This window comes from Pseudophryne corroboree, chromosome 6 (genome assembly GCF_028390025.1).
Source record: "Pseudophryne corroboree isolate aPseCor3 chromosome 6, aPseCor3.hap2, whole genome shotgun sequence".
In the NCBI taxonomy this organism is placed as follows: Eukaryota; Metazoa; Chordata; class Amphibia; order Anura; family Myobatrachidae; genus Pseudophryne; species Pseudophryne corroboree.
In genome coordinates, this window is record NC_086449.1 from 280,682,406 (window position 1) to 280,703,646 (window position 21,241).

At 42.1% G+C, this 21,241-nt stretch overlaps 1 protein-coding gene across 1 annotated transcript in view; it reads left to right on the forward strand.

Annotated features, from left to right (window-relative positions):
- Positions 1-21,241, forward strand: part of LOC134932050 (aromatase) — a 103,648-nt gene that overhangs the window by 18,053 nt on the left and 64,354 nt on the right. Inside the window, exons 4-7 of the mRNA XM_063926080.1 lie at positions 13,418-13,594; positions 17,498-17,612; positions 17,722-17,836; positions 19,740-19,902. Of these exons, the coding sequence (XP_063782150.1) occupies positions 13,418-13,594; positions 17,498-17,612; positions 17,722-17,836; positions 19,740-19,902 (570 nt within the window). The remainder of the gene's footprint in view (positions 1-13,417; positions 13,595-17,497; positions 17,613-17,721; positions 17,837-19,739; positions 19,903-21,241) is intronic.

The following is a 21,241-nucleotide window of genomic DNA, read 5'->3' on the forward strand; positions in this document are numbered from 1 at the left end:
GAATCCCGGACTGGATCTCCAATCCTGTGATTCAATCCCGGCCAATTTTAGGCCAAAATCCTGGGATACCCCCGATCCCGGGATTGGCCACCCTAATGTCCACCGATCGGAGGATCAGATCAGTAGAACAGGATATTGGGCTGTAATTATATGGTCCATATTAGCTGTAATGTACCTGTATTTTCATTTGTTGTTGGAGAACATTACTCTCTTCAGCATCTAACGTTCAGTTACAGCCCCCTATCATTTTTAGATAAAATAATCATAGTGCTGCATGTTATTAGATAAATTATAGTGCCCTAATTATTAAATAAATTAATTAATTATACTATCTAAACAAAATGATCATATATATATATATATAAAATATAATATAAAAAAATGGATGTATGTGTATATGTGTGTATGTATGTTCCAGCATAACTCTGGAATGCCTGGAGCAACTTACACCAAACTTGGTACACATATACTGTATTTACTTACAATCTGGAATCTGGAAAAAAAATACTGTGGGGGTAAGACACCCCTAGCACCCCTAGGGGTTGGAAGGGGTGACATGTAAAAATCCACAGTTTTTGGGGTCACTGAGATGACTAGTGATGCTCCCAATTAGAGATGAGCGGGTTCGGTTCCTCGGAATCCGAACCCCCCCGAACTTCACCCATTTTCACGGGTCTGAGGCAGACTCGGATCCTCCCGCGTTGCTCGATTAACCCGAGCGCGCCTGAACGTCATCATCCCGCTGTCGGATTCTCGCGAGATTCGTATTCTATATAAGGAGCCGCGCGTCGCCGCCATTTTCACTCGTGCATTGGAGATGATAGGGAGAGGACGTGTGCAGCATTCTCTCAGTTGTGTTCAGTGTGCTGCAAATATCTGTGTGCTGCAAATATCTGTGCTCAGTGTGCTGAAGTGAAAATATCTACGTTCTCTGCCTGAAAAACGCTCCATATCTGTGCTGCATTGTAGTAAATAGTAGGACGACAGTGCAGAATTTTGCTGACCAGTGACCACCAGTATTATATCAGTACGGTACAGTAGTCCACTGCTCTACCTACCTCTGTGTCATCAAGTATACTATCCATACATACCTGTGATGCATTTAAGTTTTGCGCAGTATATATATAGTAGGAGGACCGTGCATAATTTTGCTGACAACCAGTATATAATATATAGCAGTACGGTACAGTAGTCCACTGCTCTACCTACCTCTGTGTCGTCAAGTATACTATCCATCTATACCTGTGGTGCATTTAAGTTTTGCGCAGTATATATATAGTAGGAGGACAGTGCATCATTTTGCTGACCACCAGTATATAATATATAGCAGTACGGTACAGTAGTCCACTGCTCTACCTACCTCTGTGTCATCAAGTATACTATCTATCCATACCTGCGGTGCATATAAGTTTTGCGCAGTATATATATAGTAGGAGGACAGTGCATAATTTTGCTGATCACCAGTATATAATATATAGCAGTACGGTACAGTAGGCCACTGCTCTACCTACCTCTGTGTCGGGGACTATTTTTTGAAGTGCCATCCTGTCTGACACTGCAGTGCCACTCCTAGATGGGCCAGGTGTTTGTGTCGGCCACTTGGGTCACTTAGCTTAACCATCCAGCGACCTTGGTGCACCTCTTTTTTTCTTTGCATCATGTGCTGTTTGGGGACTATTTTTTTAAGTGCCATCCTGTTTGACACTGCAGTGCCACTCCTAGATGGGACAGGTGTTTGTGTTGGCCACTTGGGTTGCTTAGCTTAACCATCCAGCGACCTTGGTGCACCTCTTTTTTTCTTTGCATCATGTGCTGTTTGGGGACTATTTTTTGAAGTGCCATCCTGTCTGACACTGCAGTGCCACTCCTAGATGGGCCAGTTGTTTGTGTCGGTCACTTGGGTCGCTTAGCTTAACCATCCAGCGACCTTGGTGCACCTCTTTTTTTCTTTGCATCATGTGCTGTTTGGGGACTATTTTTTGAAGTGCCATCCTGTCTGACACTGCAGTGCCACTCCTAGATGGACCAGGTGTTTGTGTCGGCCACTTGGGTCGCTTAGCTTAGTCATCCAACGACCTTGGTGCAAATTTTAGGACTAAAAATAATATTGTGAGGTGTGAGATATTCAGAATCGACTGGAAATGAGTGGAAATTATGGTTATTGAGGTTAATAATACTATGGGATCAAAATGACCCCCAAATTCTATGATTTAAGCTGTTTTTGAGGGTTTTTTGTAAAAAAACACGCGAATCCAAAACACACCTGAATCCGACAAAAAATTTTCAGGGAGGTTTTGCCAAAACGCGTCCTAATCCAAAACACGGCCGCGGAACCGAATCCAAAACCAAAACACAAAACCCGAAAAATGTCCGGTGCACATCACTACTCCCAATGCAGTTTAAGTTCAAGTTCAGCTCACATCAGCATGGGGGGGGGGGGGGGGGAGAAAAATAAGATGTCCAAAATGACTGACATTAGTGTCAAATCCATAGTTTGAGGTCGCTAAGCTGATCGCATTTTGAAAATGTATACGTTTCTTAGACTGTCTGTTAACATATAAGCTATGGATCTTAACACTAATTCCATTAGGAGTTGGATAGTGAACTTAAACCTAAAGATGGGCGCAATGAAAATAGTCCTATTGCGTTAAGATTTCCACGCGGGCGATCTATATTTATATAAATATATATATATATATATATATATATAGAGAGAGAGAGAGAGAGCAAGCAAAATAGACCGTCACTCCAACAATGGGGGTCATTCCGAGTTGTTCGCTCGTTATTTTTATTTCGCAACTGAGCGAATAGTCGCTAATGCGCATGCGCAATGTCCGCAGTGCGACTGCGCCAAGTAAATTTGCTATGCAGTTAGGAATTTTACTCACGGCATTACAAGGTTTTTTCTTCGTTCTGGTGATCGTAATGTGATTGACAGGAAGTGGGTGTTTCTGGGCGGAAACTGGACGTTTTATGGGTGTGTGCGAAAAAACGCTACCGTTTCTGGGAAAAACGCAGGAGTGGCTGGAGAAATGGAGGAGTGTCTGGGCGAACGCTGGGTGTGTTTGTGACGTCAAACCAGGAACGACAAGCACTGCACTGATCGCACTGGCAGAGTAAGTCTCGAGCTACTCAGAAACTGCACAGAGAAGTCTTTTCGCAATATTGCGAATCTTTCGTTCGCAATTTTGATAAGCTAAGATTCACTCCCAGTAGGCGGTGGCTTAGCGTGTGCAAAGCTGCTAAAAGCAGCTTGCGAGCGAACAACTCGGAATGACCCCCAATAACGGTTGATACTTGTCACCGTGCCATCCAGGGTTACTCACACCCAATTGTAACAGACAGCGAGAGGCGGTACTCCGTGGTATATAGTGTAAAGAATTAGACAACTACCAAATCCTTATAGTTCAACGTTTCGGTGTTGCCACCTTTATCAAGAACTCACAGTGAAATACAACATGCACATACCTTATATACCCAAATAATCCCGCTTTTTTTCAAATCCCAAAGCTTCCCGCTCTTGCACCGCTTGAAACGCAAAGAATGGCCAGCACTTCCGGGACGCGGTTACCCTCTGTATCCCCGTGACATGTGCAGTGCCGCCATGCGTTCCAACTGCGTTCCAGCATCAGTATAATAGAGCGTGCTGACGCCATATGTCTCTCGCAGGGCGGGGGATCATGCTCCGTGACACAGCATCTTCCCAGCAATGTGATGCCATAGAATCAGTACTGGATACATAAGGTTATTCAACATGTAAAGCAAATACAAGCTTTCTACAAGACCACCATTGATATGTATATGACATATGCCAGATCAGTGTGTAAGTTGAACACTACATGACATATTCATAGGTGCAAATAAACTGCATCCATGCCAGCCATAACTTTGACTAATGCCACACAAAAATGTATACTTAATCATAGATATTGGTAGATATTAAACATCTCTCCATGACAATATCATAGCTTATAAAAAAGATTGCTGTGAACCCAAGATGGATGTACATATAATGAGATAAACTGTTATCAAAAGACAACTTGAAACACCTCCTGAGTTACTCCAAAAAGAAAGAGAAAGAGATTGTCTCATTTAAGCCATAAGGCAACAGTATTTAAGGAATGGATCCAAAAAGACTCCACTTCTAGTAGTCTTTTCTCCCGATTCCCTCCGCGTCTGCTGGCCAGGACATGGTCTATAATTTTGTATGACAAAGTTGCCAATGAATGTCTAAGCTCCCTAAAATGTCTTGCTACAGGCTGGTCGACATCTTTTCCCTCTAGGGCATGTCGAATGGCTGAGCGATGCTGGGTCATACGCTCACGAAAAGTATATATGGGTTTTCCCAACATACATAAGAGTGCCCGGACACTTAATGTAGTACACCACAAATTTAGTAGTGCAGGTCAATATGTGTCTAATGGGTATGTGTTTGCTAGATCTGGGGTGCATAACCAAGCCGGCTGTTTCAAGGTATCTACAAGTAGTACACCCGGTACATTTATAGCAACTGGGTTTTCTGCTTAAGAAATGTTGGTCCGTCACTGAAGATGGTCTTGACACCTCGTTATGCACCAACCAGTCCCGCAAATTCCTTCCCCTCTTGTATCACATCATCACAGGTGAATCTATTAATGATTCCAGCAACTGATCTGTATTCAGAATAGGCCACAATTTTTTGTGGTGGAGCTGACAAAATTGCTAGATGAATTGAAACTGGTCACAAAAGGCAATACTTTTACTTCAGCCCATTTCTACTCTTTGGAGTTTTCTCGCCACTCCGACCTTGAACAGGTGAGGACCTTGGCTTTAGCTGTTTCCAACTCCTTCAATGTACAACCCCTCTGCAAAAACTTCTGTGACATGCTGTCAATTTCCTGCAGTGCGACATCATCATCCTTGGTAATCCTCCGAATCCTTAGAAATTAAGAGAAAGGAGACCCCTTTTCAAGGAAGGAGGATGGTGGCTTTGTACATGCAGCATGTTGTTCGCATCTGTGGGTTTGTGGTATATTCTAGTGTCAAAAGTGGTACCATTCTAATGAAGCATTTGGTTTCCCCCAGCACTCTGAATGATAACAGTAACTAGATGTAAATCCCACATAATAATAGAATTCAGAGATCTTCGTTACACATATTTGCGCAAATGTGTGGTTAAGCCCCAAAGCCGCATCAAGGCGTCTCTGTATATTTGGGGTCCCTAGCGCTATATCTAGGTGCAGGGTGTGGCACCCCAAAACACCAGCATAAGCCAGAAAGCCCAGTGTAGCATACCAGTGAAAAACTATAGTGTTAATAAATTAGTATTTAGGAAGCCGAAGTTATAGAGAGGGTGATACAAACATGAAATGTAATTAAAATAGAGAAATAGTGTTAAAAAATTAATAAGTGAAAAGTGTTAATAGAATGTAAAGGTATGCCACACTAAAGCCATCCAGCTCAGCCAGTCCAGAGGCACCACACCTCACACCTCCATTACCCCAATCTGGGTCTAAGATTAACCAGCAAGGAGCCACATGGTAATGGCTCCTTACTACAATATGTCTAAGCTAAGAGCTACCTACCTTGGAGCAACCCCATAATGCTCCATGTGGCATGTCAGGGCCTGCACCTCCTCCTAATGCAGGAACCTCTCTGCCTCTCACAACAGACATATATATTGGTAGATGCTCAATTAGCTTAGTGATATCATTCAGGTGCTCGAAAGGGAGGGATATTTCTGAGCAAGAAAAAAAGCCATTTGGTTTCCCCCAGCACCCTGAATGATAACAGTAACTAGATGTAAATCCCACATAATAATAGACATCAGAGATCTTCGTTACACATATTTGCGCAAATGTGTGGTTAAGCCCCAAAGCCGCATCAAGGCATCCCTGTATATTTGGGGTCCCTAGCGCTATATCTAGGTGCAGGGTGTGGCACCCCAAAACATCAACATTATGCTTTTTTTTTTGCTTTTTTTCCCTCCTTTTTTATTTTTGCTTCTTTTATTTCTCTTTTTTTTCTTTCTCAGAAATACCCCTCCCTTTTGAGCACCTGAATGATATCACTAAGCTAATTGAGCATCTACCAATATATATGACCATTCTAATTAATGCATACATCCAAAAAATGAATTTCAGTATGACTGCACTCACAGGTGAACTTGATGTGCTGATGCAGCCGATTTATCTCCAACATAGCTGATTCAAATTGTGTAATTGTACCAGTCCATAAGACTAGGATATTGTCAATATAACTGCAAAAAAATGCTACATATGGTTGTAAATTTAAATTCTGCATGAAGACCTCCTCCTCCACTTTAAACATGTATATATTGACAAATGAGGAGGACACATGTGACCCCATTGCACACCCCCTCTTTTGCACAAAAAATTGCTCATTGAACAGGAAATAATTATGGAGTTTTTTCCAGTAACTTGATGAAGAAGTTGATGTCAGGACCTTGATAATTCGGATAATTAAGCAGGTCAGTATTTACACTAGAGAGTCCTTCCTTTTTCGGAATGCTCGTATATAATGAGACCACGCCAATAGTACAAAGTAGCAGGTGGTTGGGAAAATTGCATAGTCCATTCAATTTGTCTAGTAACATATTGGTGTCTCTCAAAGTGGGTTCAGACGCAATCAATGGTTGCAATAATAGTCCAAATATTTGGAAATATTACTGTACAGGGATAAACCTGTGGATATGATCGGATTGCCGGGCGGAGCTGTCTGTGAGTTGTGTAGTTTGGGCAGAGTATATATAACCGGAACCAACGGTTTGTCTATTTGTAAAATTGTTCTAGTAATTTGTGTAATTGTCTCATTACTTTCTGCCTCAATCAATAAGCTGTCAAGTTATTTTTTAAACAAAAGCGTGGGGTCCTTCTCCAGCCCGGCTATAGACATTATTATCATTTAATTGCCTATACATCTCCTCCATATAGGCCGAGGTGTCCTGGATGACAAGAGCACCCCCTTTGCTGGACGTATGACAATGGAGTTGTCCTCACTCAATGCTTTTAACTCTGCCGATTCCTCACGTGTCAGGAGATGGAAAAACCTCTTGTACATAATTATTTCCTGTTCAATGAGCAATTTTTTGTGCAAAAGAGGGGGTGCGCAATGGGGTCATATGTGGCCCCCTCATTTGTCAATATATACGTGTTTAAAGTGGAGGAGGTCATCATGCAGAATTTAAATTTCCAACTATATGTAGCATTTTTTTGCCGATATATTGACCTAGTCTTATGGACTGGTACAGTTACACAATTTGAATCAGGCATGTTGGAGATAAATTGGTTGCATCAGCACATCAAGATCACCTATGAGTGCAGTCATACTGACATTCATTTTTTGGACGTATGCATTAATTGGAATGGTACCCCTTTTGACACTAGAATATACTACAAACCCACAGATGCGAACAACATCCTGCATGCACAAAGCCACCATCCTCATTCCTTGAAAAGGGGTCTCCCTTTCTCTCATTTTCTAAGGATTCGGAGGATTACCAAGGATGATGATGTTGCACTGCAGGAAATTGACAGCATGTCACAGAAGTTTTTGCAGAGGGGTTATACATTGAAAGAGTTGGAAACCGCTAAAGCCAAGGTCCTCACCCGCTCAAGGTTGGAGTGGCGAGAAAACTCCAAAGAGAAGAAAAGGGCTGAAGCAAAAGTATTGCCTTTTGTGACCAGTTTCAATTCATCTAGCAATTTTGTCAGCTCCACCACAACGAAATTGTGGCCTATTCTGAATACAGATCAGTCGCTGGAATCATTAATAGATTCATGTGTGATGATTTGTTACAAGAGGGGAAGGAATTTGCGGGACTGGTTGGTGCATAATGAGGTGTCAAGACCATCTTCAGTGATGGACCAACATTTCTTAAGCAAAAAATCCAGTTGCTATAGATGCACCGGGTGTACTACTTGTAGATACCTTGAAACAGGGGGCTTGGTTATGCACCCCAAATCTGGCAAACATATTCCCATTAGACACATATTGACCTGCACTACTAAATTTGTGGTGTACTACATTAAGTGTCCATGCACTCTTATGTATGTTGGGAAAACCGTATGTATTTTTCTTGAGCGTATGACCCAGCATCGCTCAGCCATTTGACATGCCCTAGAGGGAAAAGATGTCGACCAGCCTGTAGCAAGACATTTTAGGGAGCTTAGACATTCATTGGCAACTTTGTCATATAAAATTATAGACCATGTCCTGGCCAGCAGACGCGGAGGGAATCGGGAGAAAAGACTACTGCAAGTGGAGTCTTTTTGGATCCATTCCTTAAATACTCTGTCACCTCATGGTTTAAATGAGACAATCTCTTTCTCTTTCTTTTTGGAGTAACTCAGTAAGTGTTTCAAGTTGTCTTCTGATATCAGTTTATCTCATTTTATGTACATCCATCTTGGGTTCACAGCAATCTCTTTTATAAGCTATGATATTGTCATGGAAAGTTGTTTAATATCTACCAATATCTATGATTAAGTATACGTTTTTGTGTGGCATTAGTCAAAGTTATGGCTGGCATGGATGCAGTTTATTTACACCTATGAATATGTCATGTAGTGTTCAACTTACACACTGATCTGGCATATGTCATATACATATAAATGGTGGGCTTGTAGAAAGCTTGTATTTGCTTTACTTTATTTTATTTTACCTTGTTTTGTTTTGCTTTTTCACTTGTTTTTTTTCACCTGTTTTTTTTTAATAACAGTATTTGTTTCTGTATGTTGAATAACCTTATGTATCCAGCACTGATACTATGGCATCACATTGCTGGGAAGATGCTGTGTCACGGAGCATGATCCCCCCCCCTGCCCTGCGAGAGACGTATGGCGTCAGCACGCTCTATTATACCGATGCTGAAACGCAGTTGGAACGCATGGCGGAACTGCACATGTCACGGGGATACAGAGGGTAACCGCGTCCCGGAAGTGCTGGCCATTTTTTGCATCTCAAGCGGTGCAAGAGCGGGAAGCTTTGGGATTTGAAAAAAAAGCGGGATGATTTGTGTATATAAGGTATGTGCATGTTGTATTTCACTGTGAGTTCTTGATAACGGTGGCAACACCGAAATGTTGGACTATAAGGACTTGGTAGTCGTCTGATTCTTTACACTATAGACCACTGAGTGCTGCCTCCCACTGTCTACATATATATATATATATATCACTGACTCATCACTAATTCTCTTACTGCCCGATATGTTAGGAAGCAGAAATGTAACATAGGTAATCTCCAGCTGGGAAAAAGGAAAACTACTTAATTAGAATGTTAATAAATCTCCCCCTAAGGGGATGAAAAGTGGTTGACATAATTACGTAATTACTGATGCATGGCTTGGGTTTACGATAACGCCACGACAAGATCGGGTTAAAAATTTGGATTGCACCTCCAGTGTGTAGAATGTAATAAACTACAAATATGGTCCTGTCACTTTTTACTGTATCTGCTATGGGTGCTCCTTGGGTAACGCTAAGAACCATGGATTAATATTTACTTACTGTACATGAAGACGTCTCAAATTTACATCTCTATAGATTTACCAACCCTTGAAAATCAGAAACACCCGTGCGAAGAACGGGTAAAACAGCTAGTAATATATAAAAATTATGTCTGCTTCCATAATAAATGCTTGCTTTCTTTCTTATGTCTTTCTCTGCAATACATCTTGATTTTAGCCTCTGAAAACCACATCTGGTATGTAGCAATTTTCAAACCAAACCCATACCTATGGATTAAGGGGGGTACACATGGAGAGATCCGTGCTTAATTTCTAATCAATTTGACTAGATTGCTTGGAAATTAAGCACGGATCTCTCCGTGTGTATGCCCCACAGCGATAGCGATGCGCGGCCCCACGTGTCGCTATTGCCGGTACTAGATTGGCCTACACGCAGGCACAATCTAGTACATCGCTCACCTCACCGCTGGGTGAAGTGAGCGAACCCCCTGTTCTCCCCTCCTCTCGCTCAGCACAAATCGCGCTGTGTGCTGAGCGGTCTGTGATAGATCGCTCAGCACATATCTCCACGTGTGTACCCCCCTTTAGTAAATCTTTCAGGAGAGATTTGTCAATGACTCTAAAGAGGAGAAGTAGAGCTTGCCATATCAACCAATCAGATTCTAGCTACTATTTATCTAGTACAACCTGTAAGATGATAGCTAGGGGTATATTTACCAAAGACTAATTTTCATAAATTTTTATAAATTCCAAAACAAATCAAATTGATCTATATTGATGTTGTTTCCAGGACTAAAACACACATTTACTAACATTTAAAATGAATAATAAAGAAAATAATCTGTTAGATTTTTTTTGGATAAAAATCAATGCAAATCGATCTTTTAGTAAATATCCCACCTTTAGAATCTGATTTATTGCTATGGGCAACACCTCCACTCGTCCAATTTAGATGCCCCCCTTGCACTGGGCTGCATGAATACATATATCCATCCTGCTGTTAGCCAAAACGAGGCAAAGGATTTTTGGGTCTATTTACCAACAGGAGATAAGAGGGAAAAAGGTAAATGCAGAGAAAATGCACACAGCTTCTCGATATGTAAGTAATAAAGGGCTTTTCTCTGTCTCCAGCCTGAGTGCAGGATATAATGTTGGCGCTGCACTTGGGTCTCTAGCAATGCCATAGGCAACTTCAATATGGTAGCGGTAAGTATCCCAGGTGTTACTAAGAGGAGAGGACATTTATCGCCAGCTGTCCTTTCCATCGCTGATGTCGCCACATGTAGCTGCCAGTACCTGCTTGCCTCACTGGAGAAGCAGGAAGTGAGCTCCTGTTTGTTTTGCCTGAAATCACTGCTGCAGCTGCATGTTGGGAGATGGTGAGTCGCACACACATGGGCAGGGACAGGGCTGTGTTGGCTCAAAGAAGTCTAAGGGCGGTATTCAAATGATATATCACGCCCAATCTCCTTTCTAAAATGATCCCCGTTATCGCGCATATTGCACCCATAGTAATCAGGTTTAGCTGTGTAAAGGGTTGGGTGCCTCACTATCCCGGGGGAAGCGAGCTGAAATAATAATACCATGCCCCCGAGGGCAGAAACAGAACGGGTGTGGAAGGGTATGAAAAGAATTGAATACCGCCCTAAGCTGCTACTGTTAGCTGTGACTTAACGTTTACTCTCCTAGGTGGGTCTGTTTTTAGTCACATTTGCAGTAGCTGGCTCCTGCTTCACATCGGTAACAGGCGAAGCAGGAGCTTCTCTCTCCTCGCTAAGGGGCCTATTTCTTAACATTATTTTTACAATTTTTTTTTTGAAAAAGGGTGTTTTCACACCTTTTTCACAAAATGTTAGTTTCACTCAAATGTATTAAAGGGCTTTTTTTTCCCCCACGTAAACTGCTTCAAACCCTTTAATTAGCATTTTTTTTTAGTAATCAGATTGCATACTTATAATGGAAAATGCGCTCTGGGCAAATTTACTAAAAAAAAAAGGAACAGCAGCTACACATGTGCAGCATGAACTTGGGGTATTTTTTGAGAAAAATATCTTGAGTATGCTGCGGAGGGCATTCACAGAGACAGAGGTTTCTCGCAAGCTCTGTCCCTACATGCGATTATTGATACATCCATGCGATGTATACAATAATTGTATTGTGAATTTGGGCAATTTCATCACAACATCTGCATCTCAGATCTAAGATGCGGATGGTGATGAAATCTTAGCAAACAGACCCCCTAAATTTTAAATAGTGGGTTTTCATAGCTGATGGTTTTCACCTCTGCTTTTGTTGCAGTACCATTGTCTTGAAGCACAGTCTTTCCGTCTTTTTGGTTTTCTACAGAATTAAATCTAAATCAAATCAATATTTGGTGTGACCACTCTTTGCCTTCAAATAGTATTAATTATTGTAGGTACACTTGCACACAGTTTTTGAAAGAACTCGACAGGGAGCTTCTTACAAACATCTTGGAGAACTACCCACAGATCTTATGTGGATGTAGACCTGCTCAAATCCTTCTGTCTTTATGTAATATATATATATATATATATATATATATATATATTCATGCTCATATCATTGTCAAGTGCTCAAATTCTTTGCAATTTTTAATCATAAGCTCTCACAAATGTGGCTCTACTAGTCAGAAACCCTTTACTAAAGTTCATGTGGAATTCACAACCTGTTCAATGCTGTGTAAATGTTTTCTTAATGTTGAATAGCTATTATATAATGCTGCTATAGATAGTCTGTATAGAGCAGACTCATTAGAGAACTACAGGAAGGCCCCAACCACTCCTACCCCTCATAGCTCTCACTGGCTACCAGCTAGACACAGCCACAGCCTCTCTTTCCCCCGAGCCAGTACCGTCACTGCCTGGAGCAAGTGCCCACTGCCCTCCACACACATTCACAGGCCACCCACAAACACCCGCGGCCCATGGGGGGAGGTGAACAGAAATGAAAGAGAGGGGGGTGGTGGACAGAGAAGGAAGAGAGGGAGGAGGAGAAAAGTGAAAAAGAGAGAGGAGGTGGAGGGGAAAGAAATGAATGATAGGGGAGCACAGCAATGAAAGATAATGAGACAGACTGTTGGAGGGAGTAAAGGAGGGACAGAGAAAAGAAAGACAGGATGGGGCCTGATGGGACAAAGGTGGGAAGATTTGGGAAGACACCTGTCAGCTCTTAAAACTGGCAACCCTCCAACTTACCCACAACTGCAATACCACCTTGGAGGGGGGGACAAAGATCAGAGAGATAGGAAGATGGAGGGGACAGAGGTGAATGGGACAGGTGAGAGTGACAAAGAGAGACAAGGGGTCACAGATAAAAGTGAAACAGACAAATGTGGGCATGAGTCTAGAGAGACACAGAGGTGGCTTGATGCGGGAAAGACACAGGTATGGCGTGAGGCTGGAGAGACAGGGGGTGGCATGAGCCTGGATAGACATATGGGGTGACATGAGACTCTTGAGGCACAGAGGGAGAGGCTGAAGAGGCACTGGACCATGAGACTTGAGAGAAACAAGGGGACATGAGGCTGGAGACACACAGGGTGCTAGTGAGACATAGAGGGCATAAGGATATGTGGCATCCGCACTAGCTAGTGACCCAGAGGGTGACAGGCCAAAAATACTAGTTTACTACTGATAATAATTCTTATTAGTAACTACAGAGATCACAAACTCTTAAAATAACTTATCATAGTTAGTAAAAGTATATAGTAGATTGTGCATCATAAACATTGCTACCAGATGTTGCAAAACAAGCTGTGAAGAAGAGATTGTAATCTCTTATGATGCAATACACAAGTTTATACAGAATCTACACAGCAACATATGTATCTAATTCTTAAGCAGCTTTATTTGTCACACCAATTTACTGTAAACTGCACTTAAAAACAAACAGAATAATTTACTAACTATGCTCCTGTTGTTCTTTCAGCCTTGTCTGGACCTGGACTCATACAGACCACAGAGCACTGCATTAAGTCAACTAAGCTTTTTCTAGCAAAGTTGGCTGATGTTGCAGATGAAATGGGAAACATAAATGTACTCAAACTAATGAGACTTATTATGTTAGACACCTCCAATAACCTATTTCTAAGAGTTCCCTTTGATGGTATGTATGGCGTTTCATCTGAGAAAACCATTGTGTTTATAAACTTTCAAAGTACTTCTCGGTACGACAATTCATTTAGAAAATAAAGGATTGCCAATAGTGTAATATGTACAAGCAGGGGCGATTTAGAGGTGAGGGTGCCCCTAGCCACAACAGCAATGGATGCCCCACTCTTCTTGCCTACTTTTATTATTTTAATTGATTGGTTATAAACTCTCATTTGATGATAGCCAATTTAATAGAATAATAAAAAAGCCATTATGACATTTTTATATTTTTAATTACTATATGTACACATATTTTGTAAGAAGGACAGCTTACAGGGGCAGTATGTGCATGTCCTACCCATTTATACTGCATTCAAGATGGCCTATGGTACAGTACAGTGGAAATATTTAGCAGTTACTGGTACATTTCGTGCTGACAGTACCAACACAAGCATTCAAGTGCCTCCCCAAACAAGTGCCGCCCCTAGTCACGTGCCTCATGTGCCTAATGGGAAATTCTCCACTGTGTACAAGTAATTTCACATCAGTTGTAAACATATATTAGTACATTAGAATAAATTTAAAATTTAAACAGCATATTTAATTACAAATCTCAGTACAAAGGGGGTCATTCCGAGTTGAATGCTCGCTAGCAGTTTTTAGCAGCCGTGCAAATGCTATGCCGCCGCCCACTGGGAGTGTATTTGAGCTTAGCAGAAGTGCAAACGGTTGTATCGCAGAGCGCCTGCAAAACATTTTTGTTTAGTTTCAGAGTAGCTCAAAACCTACTCAGCGCTTGCGATCACTTCAGACTATTCAGTTCTGGATTTGATGTCACACACCCACCCAGCGTTCGCCTAGCCACGCCTGCGTTTTCCCTGGCATGCCTGCGTTTTTCCGAACACTCCCTGAAAACGGTCAGTTGCCACCCAGAAACGCCTACTTCATGTCAATCACTCTGCGGCAACCAGTGCGACTGAAATGCATCGCTAGACCCTGTGCAAAACTGCATCGTTCGTTGTGCCCGTACGTCGCGCGTGCGCATTGCACCGCATACGCATGCGCATAACTGCTGTTTTTTAGCCTGATCGCTGCGCTGCGAACAAATTCAGCTAGCGATCAACTCGGAATGACCCCCAAAGTACAACCAGATTTAGCAAGATATTCTATACTTCACGACCCAGCATGTTTCGTCTAATCAAGGACAGTTTTATAAATATAAAAAATATGATATAAGAGTACAGTGAGAATAACATTGACAGCTTATGTTTTTACTAAAAATAGTCACACAGCTATAGTTCTAGAAATTGTATGGAGACATACAAGGGGTTAAATGACAAGATAGACTTATGCAAATAGTACATAAATTGACATAGCTATTCAATTGAAGTATGCAGCTGCAGTAGTATAATTTTGTAGAGAAGACACATGGGGGGTCATTCTGACCCGATCGCTCGCTGGAGTTTGTCGCAGCGCAGCGATCGGGTCGGAACTGCACATGCGCTGGTGCCGCAGTGCACCAGCGCATGGCAGTCGTCGTTGCCTAGCGATCGCCTCTGAGACTGAAGTGGTGGCTGGGCGGGAGGGGGCTGAATGGCGGCGTTAAGCCGCCATTTAGGGGGCGTGGTCTGGCCAACGCAGGTGTGGCTGGACCATTGGGGGGGCGGGCCACGTCGGCTGCGTGACATCTCACTCAGTTGCTGCGACCAGCGGCAGCATCGAACAACTGCGTTGGCCGGGAGTTACTCCAGAAATACAAAAGCATCGCCCCAGTGCGATGCTTTTGTATTTGTGCGGGGGGGAGAAGCGGCACTGACATGCGGGGCGGACTAGCCCTGTTCTGGGTGTCCCCCCGCATGTCAGGGAAGATAATTGTAGCTGTGCTAAATTTAGCACAGCTACAATCAACTCGGAATGACCCCCATGAGCTTGCAGTATATAGAAGGTAATAGAAAAGAACCTATGCTAGGTTCAGCAGCAAACAAATATATCCTAGATGGAATGGGCCAGAATGATGTTTCTGACAATATAATGGTCCACCCCCATGATCTAATACAGCCCGTTAGGGTGCACTAATTAAGAAAAAAAAAAAAGTAATTTCCATGTCCATAGCTCTCTCACTGCCCTCTCCAAATCACTGCCAATTACCCCCAATCCACAAATTGCAGCTCATCCTGCAGGGGACCCAAATTCCATACTCCATGTGTCATAGGGGGTAATTCAGTGTTGATCACAGCAGCAAATTTGTTAACAGTTGTGCAAAACCATGTGCTCTGCAGGTGGGGCTGATAAAACATGTGCAGAGAGTTAGATTTGGGTGGGGTGTGTTCATACTTAAATCTAAACTGCATACCTCCCAACATGACCCTCTCCAGGAGGGACACAATGCTCTGCTTCTGGACTTTTTTCTTAATTTCTGATTGCCGGCACCTGTTTTGAACAGGTTAATGGATAAGAAAGGTGTTTCACTACAGGTGATGGCAATCATACATTAAGGGAGAAGTCCAGGAGCAGAGCATTCTGTCCCTCCTGGAGAGGGTCATGTTGGGAGGTATGAAACTGCAGTGTACAAATAAATCAGCCAGTACTTACCCTGCACAGAAACAATATAACCCACCCAAATCTAACTCTCTCTGCAAATGTTATATCTGCCACACCTGCAGTGCACATGGGGGGTAATTCTGAGTTGATCGCAGCTTCAAGTTTGTTAGCAATTGGGCATTACCATGTGCACTGCAGGGGAGGCGGATATAACATGTGCAGAGAGAGATAGATTTGGGTGTATTGTGTTCAATCTGCAATCTAAATTGCAGTGTAAAAATAAAGCAGCCAGTATTTACCCTGCATAGAAATAAAATAACCCACCCAAATCTAACTCTCTCTGCAAATGTTATATCTGCCCCCCCTGCAGTACACATGGTTTTGACCAACTGCTAAAAAATTTCCTGCTGCGATCAACTTGGAATTACCCCCATGGTTTTGCCCAACTGCTAACAAACTTGCTGCTGCGATCAACTCTGAATTACCCCCATAGTCTGATATTTAACTGGTGAGAGATCTGTAATCATGTACAGATGTGTCCTTATACATCTAGCCTTAATACACCACGCAGCCATAGACGCCTGTCATGCATACTTGCCTACCTGACCCTCTCCATGAGGGAGAAAATGCTCTGTTCCTGGACTTTCCTGGTAATGTATGATTGCCATCACCTGTGGTGAGCTAGTTAATTGATAAGAAAGGTGTTTCACCACAGGTGATGGCAATCATACATTACCAGGAAAGTCCAGGAACAGAGCATTTTCTCCCTCATGGAGAGGGTCAGGTAGGCAAGTATGCTGTCATGGATAAACTGGTCCCATGCAACTCTGCTAGCCTCTTAGTCGCAATGTGATGTGTGCATAGCAACACTATATATATAAAATCATGTTGCACTGCAGGTGGTGCTGATAAAACATGTGCAGAATGTTAGATTTGGGTGGTGTGTGTTCAAACTGAAATCTGAATTGCAGTGTAAAAATAAATCTGTCCAGTATTTGTGGAATACATGCAAAAGCAACCAGTATTGACGCTGCACAGATAAAATATAACCCATCCAAATCCTGACCGCTGGGATGCTGAATGCATCCCATCTAAATCTCCCTACACATGTTACATCAGCCCCACCTGCAGTGCAAATTGGTTTTGCCCAGTTGTGTGCTTTTTGACTTTGCTTGCAACTCTGAATTGGACCCCGAGTCTCTACAGTATGAAGCACAACAGAACTTGGCATAGAAAAAAAACACAGCCGCTGCATCGTAGCGCTTCACATGCAGAATCAGAGACTCAGTCGCACACAGATATAATCAATCTCGTACATGAGAAATGTGATGTCTCTGCAATTCATTTAATTTGGTATCACATTTTTTTCTTCCAGAAAATGACATTGTTCTAAAAATTCAGAAATACTTTGACGCATGGCAGGCGCTTCTGCTGAAACCGGACATATTCTTCAAAATCTCCTGGCTTTACAAGAAGTATGAGAAATCAGCGTGAGTCATCACTGTCTAAGAAATACTGCACCTAGAACGGACACAATTGTGTATCAATGCAGAAACAATTACACTGATTCAAATTGTGAATCTATTCTCTGTATTTTAGCAATGATTTGAAAGAAGCTGTTGAAGTTCTCATTGAACAAAAACGACAGGAGATTTCAACTTCAGAGAATCTAAGTGAAAATGTAGATTTTGCATCAGAGCTTATCTTCGCACAGGTGTGTATTAAATCACTTTAATGAAAGGTATGAATAAGTAACTGTGTTCTGAAGAGCGGCTTGTGGACTGCAGTTGCAAAATTGAAAATTTGCAAAAAGGCTGATTATCGGATGACTACACGTGCACTGCTAGTGCAACGCAAGTGGGTAAAGGGTCAAATGCATTGGCAAAGCGATCACAGGCCCAACAAAGTGTGATCGCACAGTGATTGCCATGAAGTGGTAGTTTGTGGGAGGTTACATGCCGTTTGTGGGGAGTGGTAGGGAAAGCGCAGGCGTGTCATGGCCGTTTTCGAAGTGCTTATCTGAAATCAGCTGCAACTGCTGTGATTAAAATATGGTGCCGCTGCAACTGCAGCAGTGTATATCCTGCTCATGCATGGGTCAACCGGAATTGTCAATGGTACCCGATTTCTGCATAGGCATCAAAATTATGTGAATGTATACGCAGGTTTGAAAATGCTTTGGCCGGCGTTTATTTTTACCTTTCTGGGCAGCTCTTCACATGCGTTTTTTTGGCAGAAACAGTTCTGATAAATCGCAATTTCTGTCTCATTAGAGATTCAAGCTGAATAAGGCACTGTTCTCCATACCTAGTAGTAGAAATTATATCTAAGAGGGATACCTAAAAATAGGCTCTAGTCACATGGTCGGGATGGTATAGATATCCCGGCGGTTGAAATCCCGACGGTAAGAATGCAAAAAGCGGCATCCCTGGTGACTATTTTAAACCTAACCGTAAACCTAACCCAACCCTCCTGCAGCCTAACCCTAATCCCCCTCGCCACAGCCTAACCTTAACTGTCCCTTCCCACAGCCTAACCCTAACTATCCCCTCCAACAGCCTAACCCTAACCACCCCCACCAGAAGCATAACCCTAACCTACCCCTGCAGCCTAACACTAACCCTCCCTCCTGTGCCTAACCCTAACACTAATCCCATCGGGATTCTGACCATTGGGATGCCACTATCAGCTTTCTGTCCATCGGGATTTCAACACCCAGGATTCTGACCACATACCACATGGTCATTAGTTATCATGTTGACATATATCTACAGGCACTATGTTTACATGTTCAACATGTTGACATTTGCAATGTAAAATTATGACATTCTGGGTGAGAAGCAGCTGGGAGCGTTAAGGGGGGTACACACAGAGATCCGTTCTTAAAATCTAAGCAATATGACTAGATTGCTTAGAATTTAAGCACGGATCTCTCGTGTGTATGCCCCACACCGATAGTGATGCGCAGCCCTGCGAGTCGCTATCGCCAGTGCTAGATTGCCCTGCATGCAGGCACAATCTAGCAGGTCGCTTATATCACCACTGGATGAAATGAGCGCCCCTTGCCGTCCTCCCCCCTTGCTCAGCACACATAGCACTGTTCTGAGCGGTCTGTGACAGATCGCTCATCACACATCTCTCCCTGAGTGTACGGGGCTTTAGTGTTAGGCTGCATGGGGGGAGGGGGGTGTGGTGGTAGGAGACTAAGGAAAGAGTTAGGGATTTTATATATATATATATATATATATATATATACACGGTGCGAGCGTGCCTCTGGCGCACTGGGAGATCATAGATGCACACCGGGTGTCATCACACCCGATGACTCATCTGCTAACCTATGCTGAGTTGTCTACTGCACTAGCCCTTGCATACGACACATCTCTGCGTTACTTTCTACATTTGTTACACTTTTATAAACAGAGCGGTTTTGTTTGGTAGACAAAGGCAATAAAAGTTAAAGGCCTACTGTAAAATTTCAAATACTTTGGTGAAAACATAAGAAACAAGAAAAATTATGTTTTGTTTGAGTAAATTTTGCAATAGGGCTTGTTCAATTCAAATCATTACAGCTGCTGAAAGTCAAAAAAATTAAACATTTTTTGTTTTTCTCACAGAATAATGGAGAACTGACAGCAGAGAATGTGAACCAAAGCATCTTGGAGATGCTGATTGCTGCTCCTGACACCATGTCCATAACTCTCTACTTCATGCTTGTTTTGATCGCACAGCATCCAAAGACTGAAGAGATGATAATGAATGAGATTCACTCTGTTATTGGTAAATATAACTATGAAATCTACAGTATGTATCATAATACTGAATTCCAATTGAGTCTCTTCATAAACTATTTTCGCTGCACACATATTTCATTTGCTTTGTGTCTGGAATCTTGACCTTTGATCCCTGTTGGTTTCATTATGCGACTGTATATGTGCGTGTGTGTGTGTGTGTGTGTGTGTCTACCAATTCTAAGTGAACCCATAAAGTTCAGCATATACAGTACATATACAAATAAAAAGAGGTAACCAATTAACTCAGGATTTGATGAGGGAAACTTTTAAAAAGATCCTTCAAAATATACCCCTTGCTTTGCATTTGTTTGTCAAGATATGCAAGCTTTGCTGGCGTAATGTGGAAGAACGTGTTCAGCACAGAATTCCTCTATCATTACTGTTCCATCGAGATTTCTCCGTTACTGTTTCCAAAACACAACACAGAATTAATTGACACCATTGTCATCCCAGCTCTGTTTATAAACTATTATTTCTGCAGAATGGCAATAAAGAAATACAGGGCAGAATGCCATTCTACAGAACAGCAGAACCTCACAGAGGCACCTTAAACAAATGTCTTGTTCTGCAGCAAAACTCAATTTTACGGCACAGTTACAGTATCTCAACACAGAATAAGTGACATCGCTGAAGCTATCAGGATGTGTCACAAAATATAGCTATTTATTGACTTTAAACAATTATAGAGCTTTAGTAAATATCAAAATAAAATTGTTATGAATATACTGTAGGTTTCTTTTATTTATTTTCTACAATTTATTTATTAAAACGTATTACAGTACATAATACAAAATTTATGTAAGATAAAATATATTGTTATTTAAATGGGGACATACTGTAAATAGAATATAATATAAGAAGCATAACATTTTCTAGTCCTAAACCCAGTAATATTCAATATATGTACCATACATAGTGGCACATGCATGGGGGGTTCTGAGTACCCAGAAACCCACCCTGATGGAACAAATATTTTTTGAGGTGAACTGTGGTACCGCAATCATAGCCCCAGCCCCTCTTGATGGTATGCAGTGATTCTCGGGCCTGTGGGAAGAAGGTGGAGCTAATATGATGTGTTATTATTATAAATATATAAGGCATTGATCCACTACACTCACCAGTCCTAGATCTGTACACACAACCCTTACAGTTATATATAACTGTAATGTAGCCCATACACTTGTGCGATATGGCATACAATCCTTTGATTTCGACAGCATCTGTGAGAGAAATTGAAGGATTGTATGCACATTTAAGGTACCATGCGACGCGATGCGCTGGCACGCCTCTCGAATATCGTGTCTCATGATAGTATGTGCTGCCCT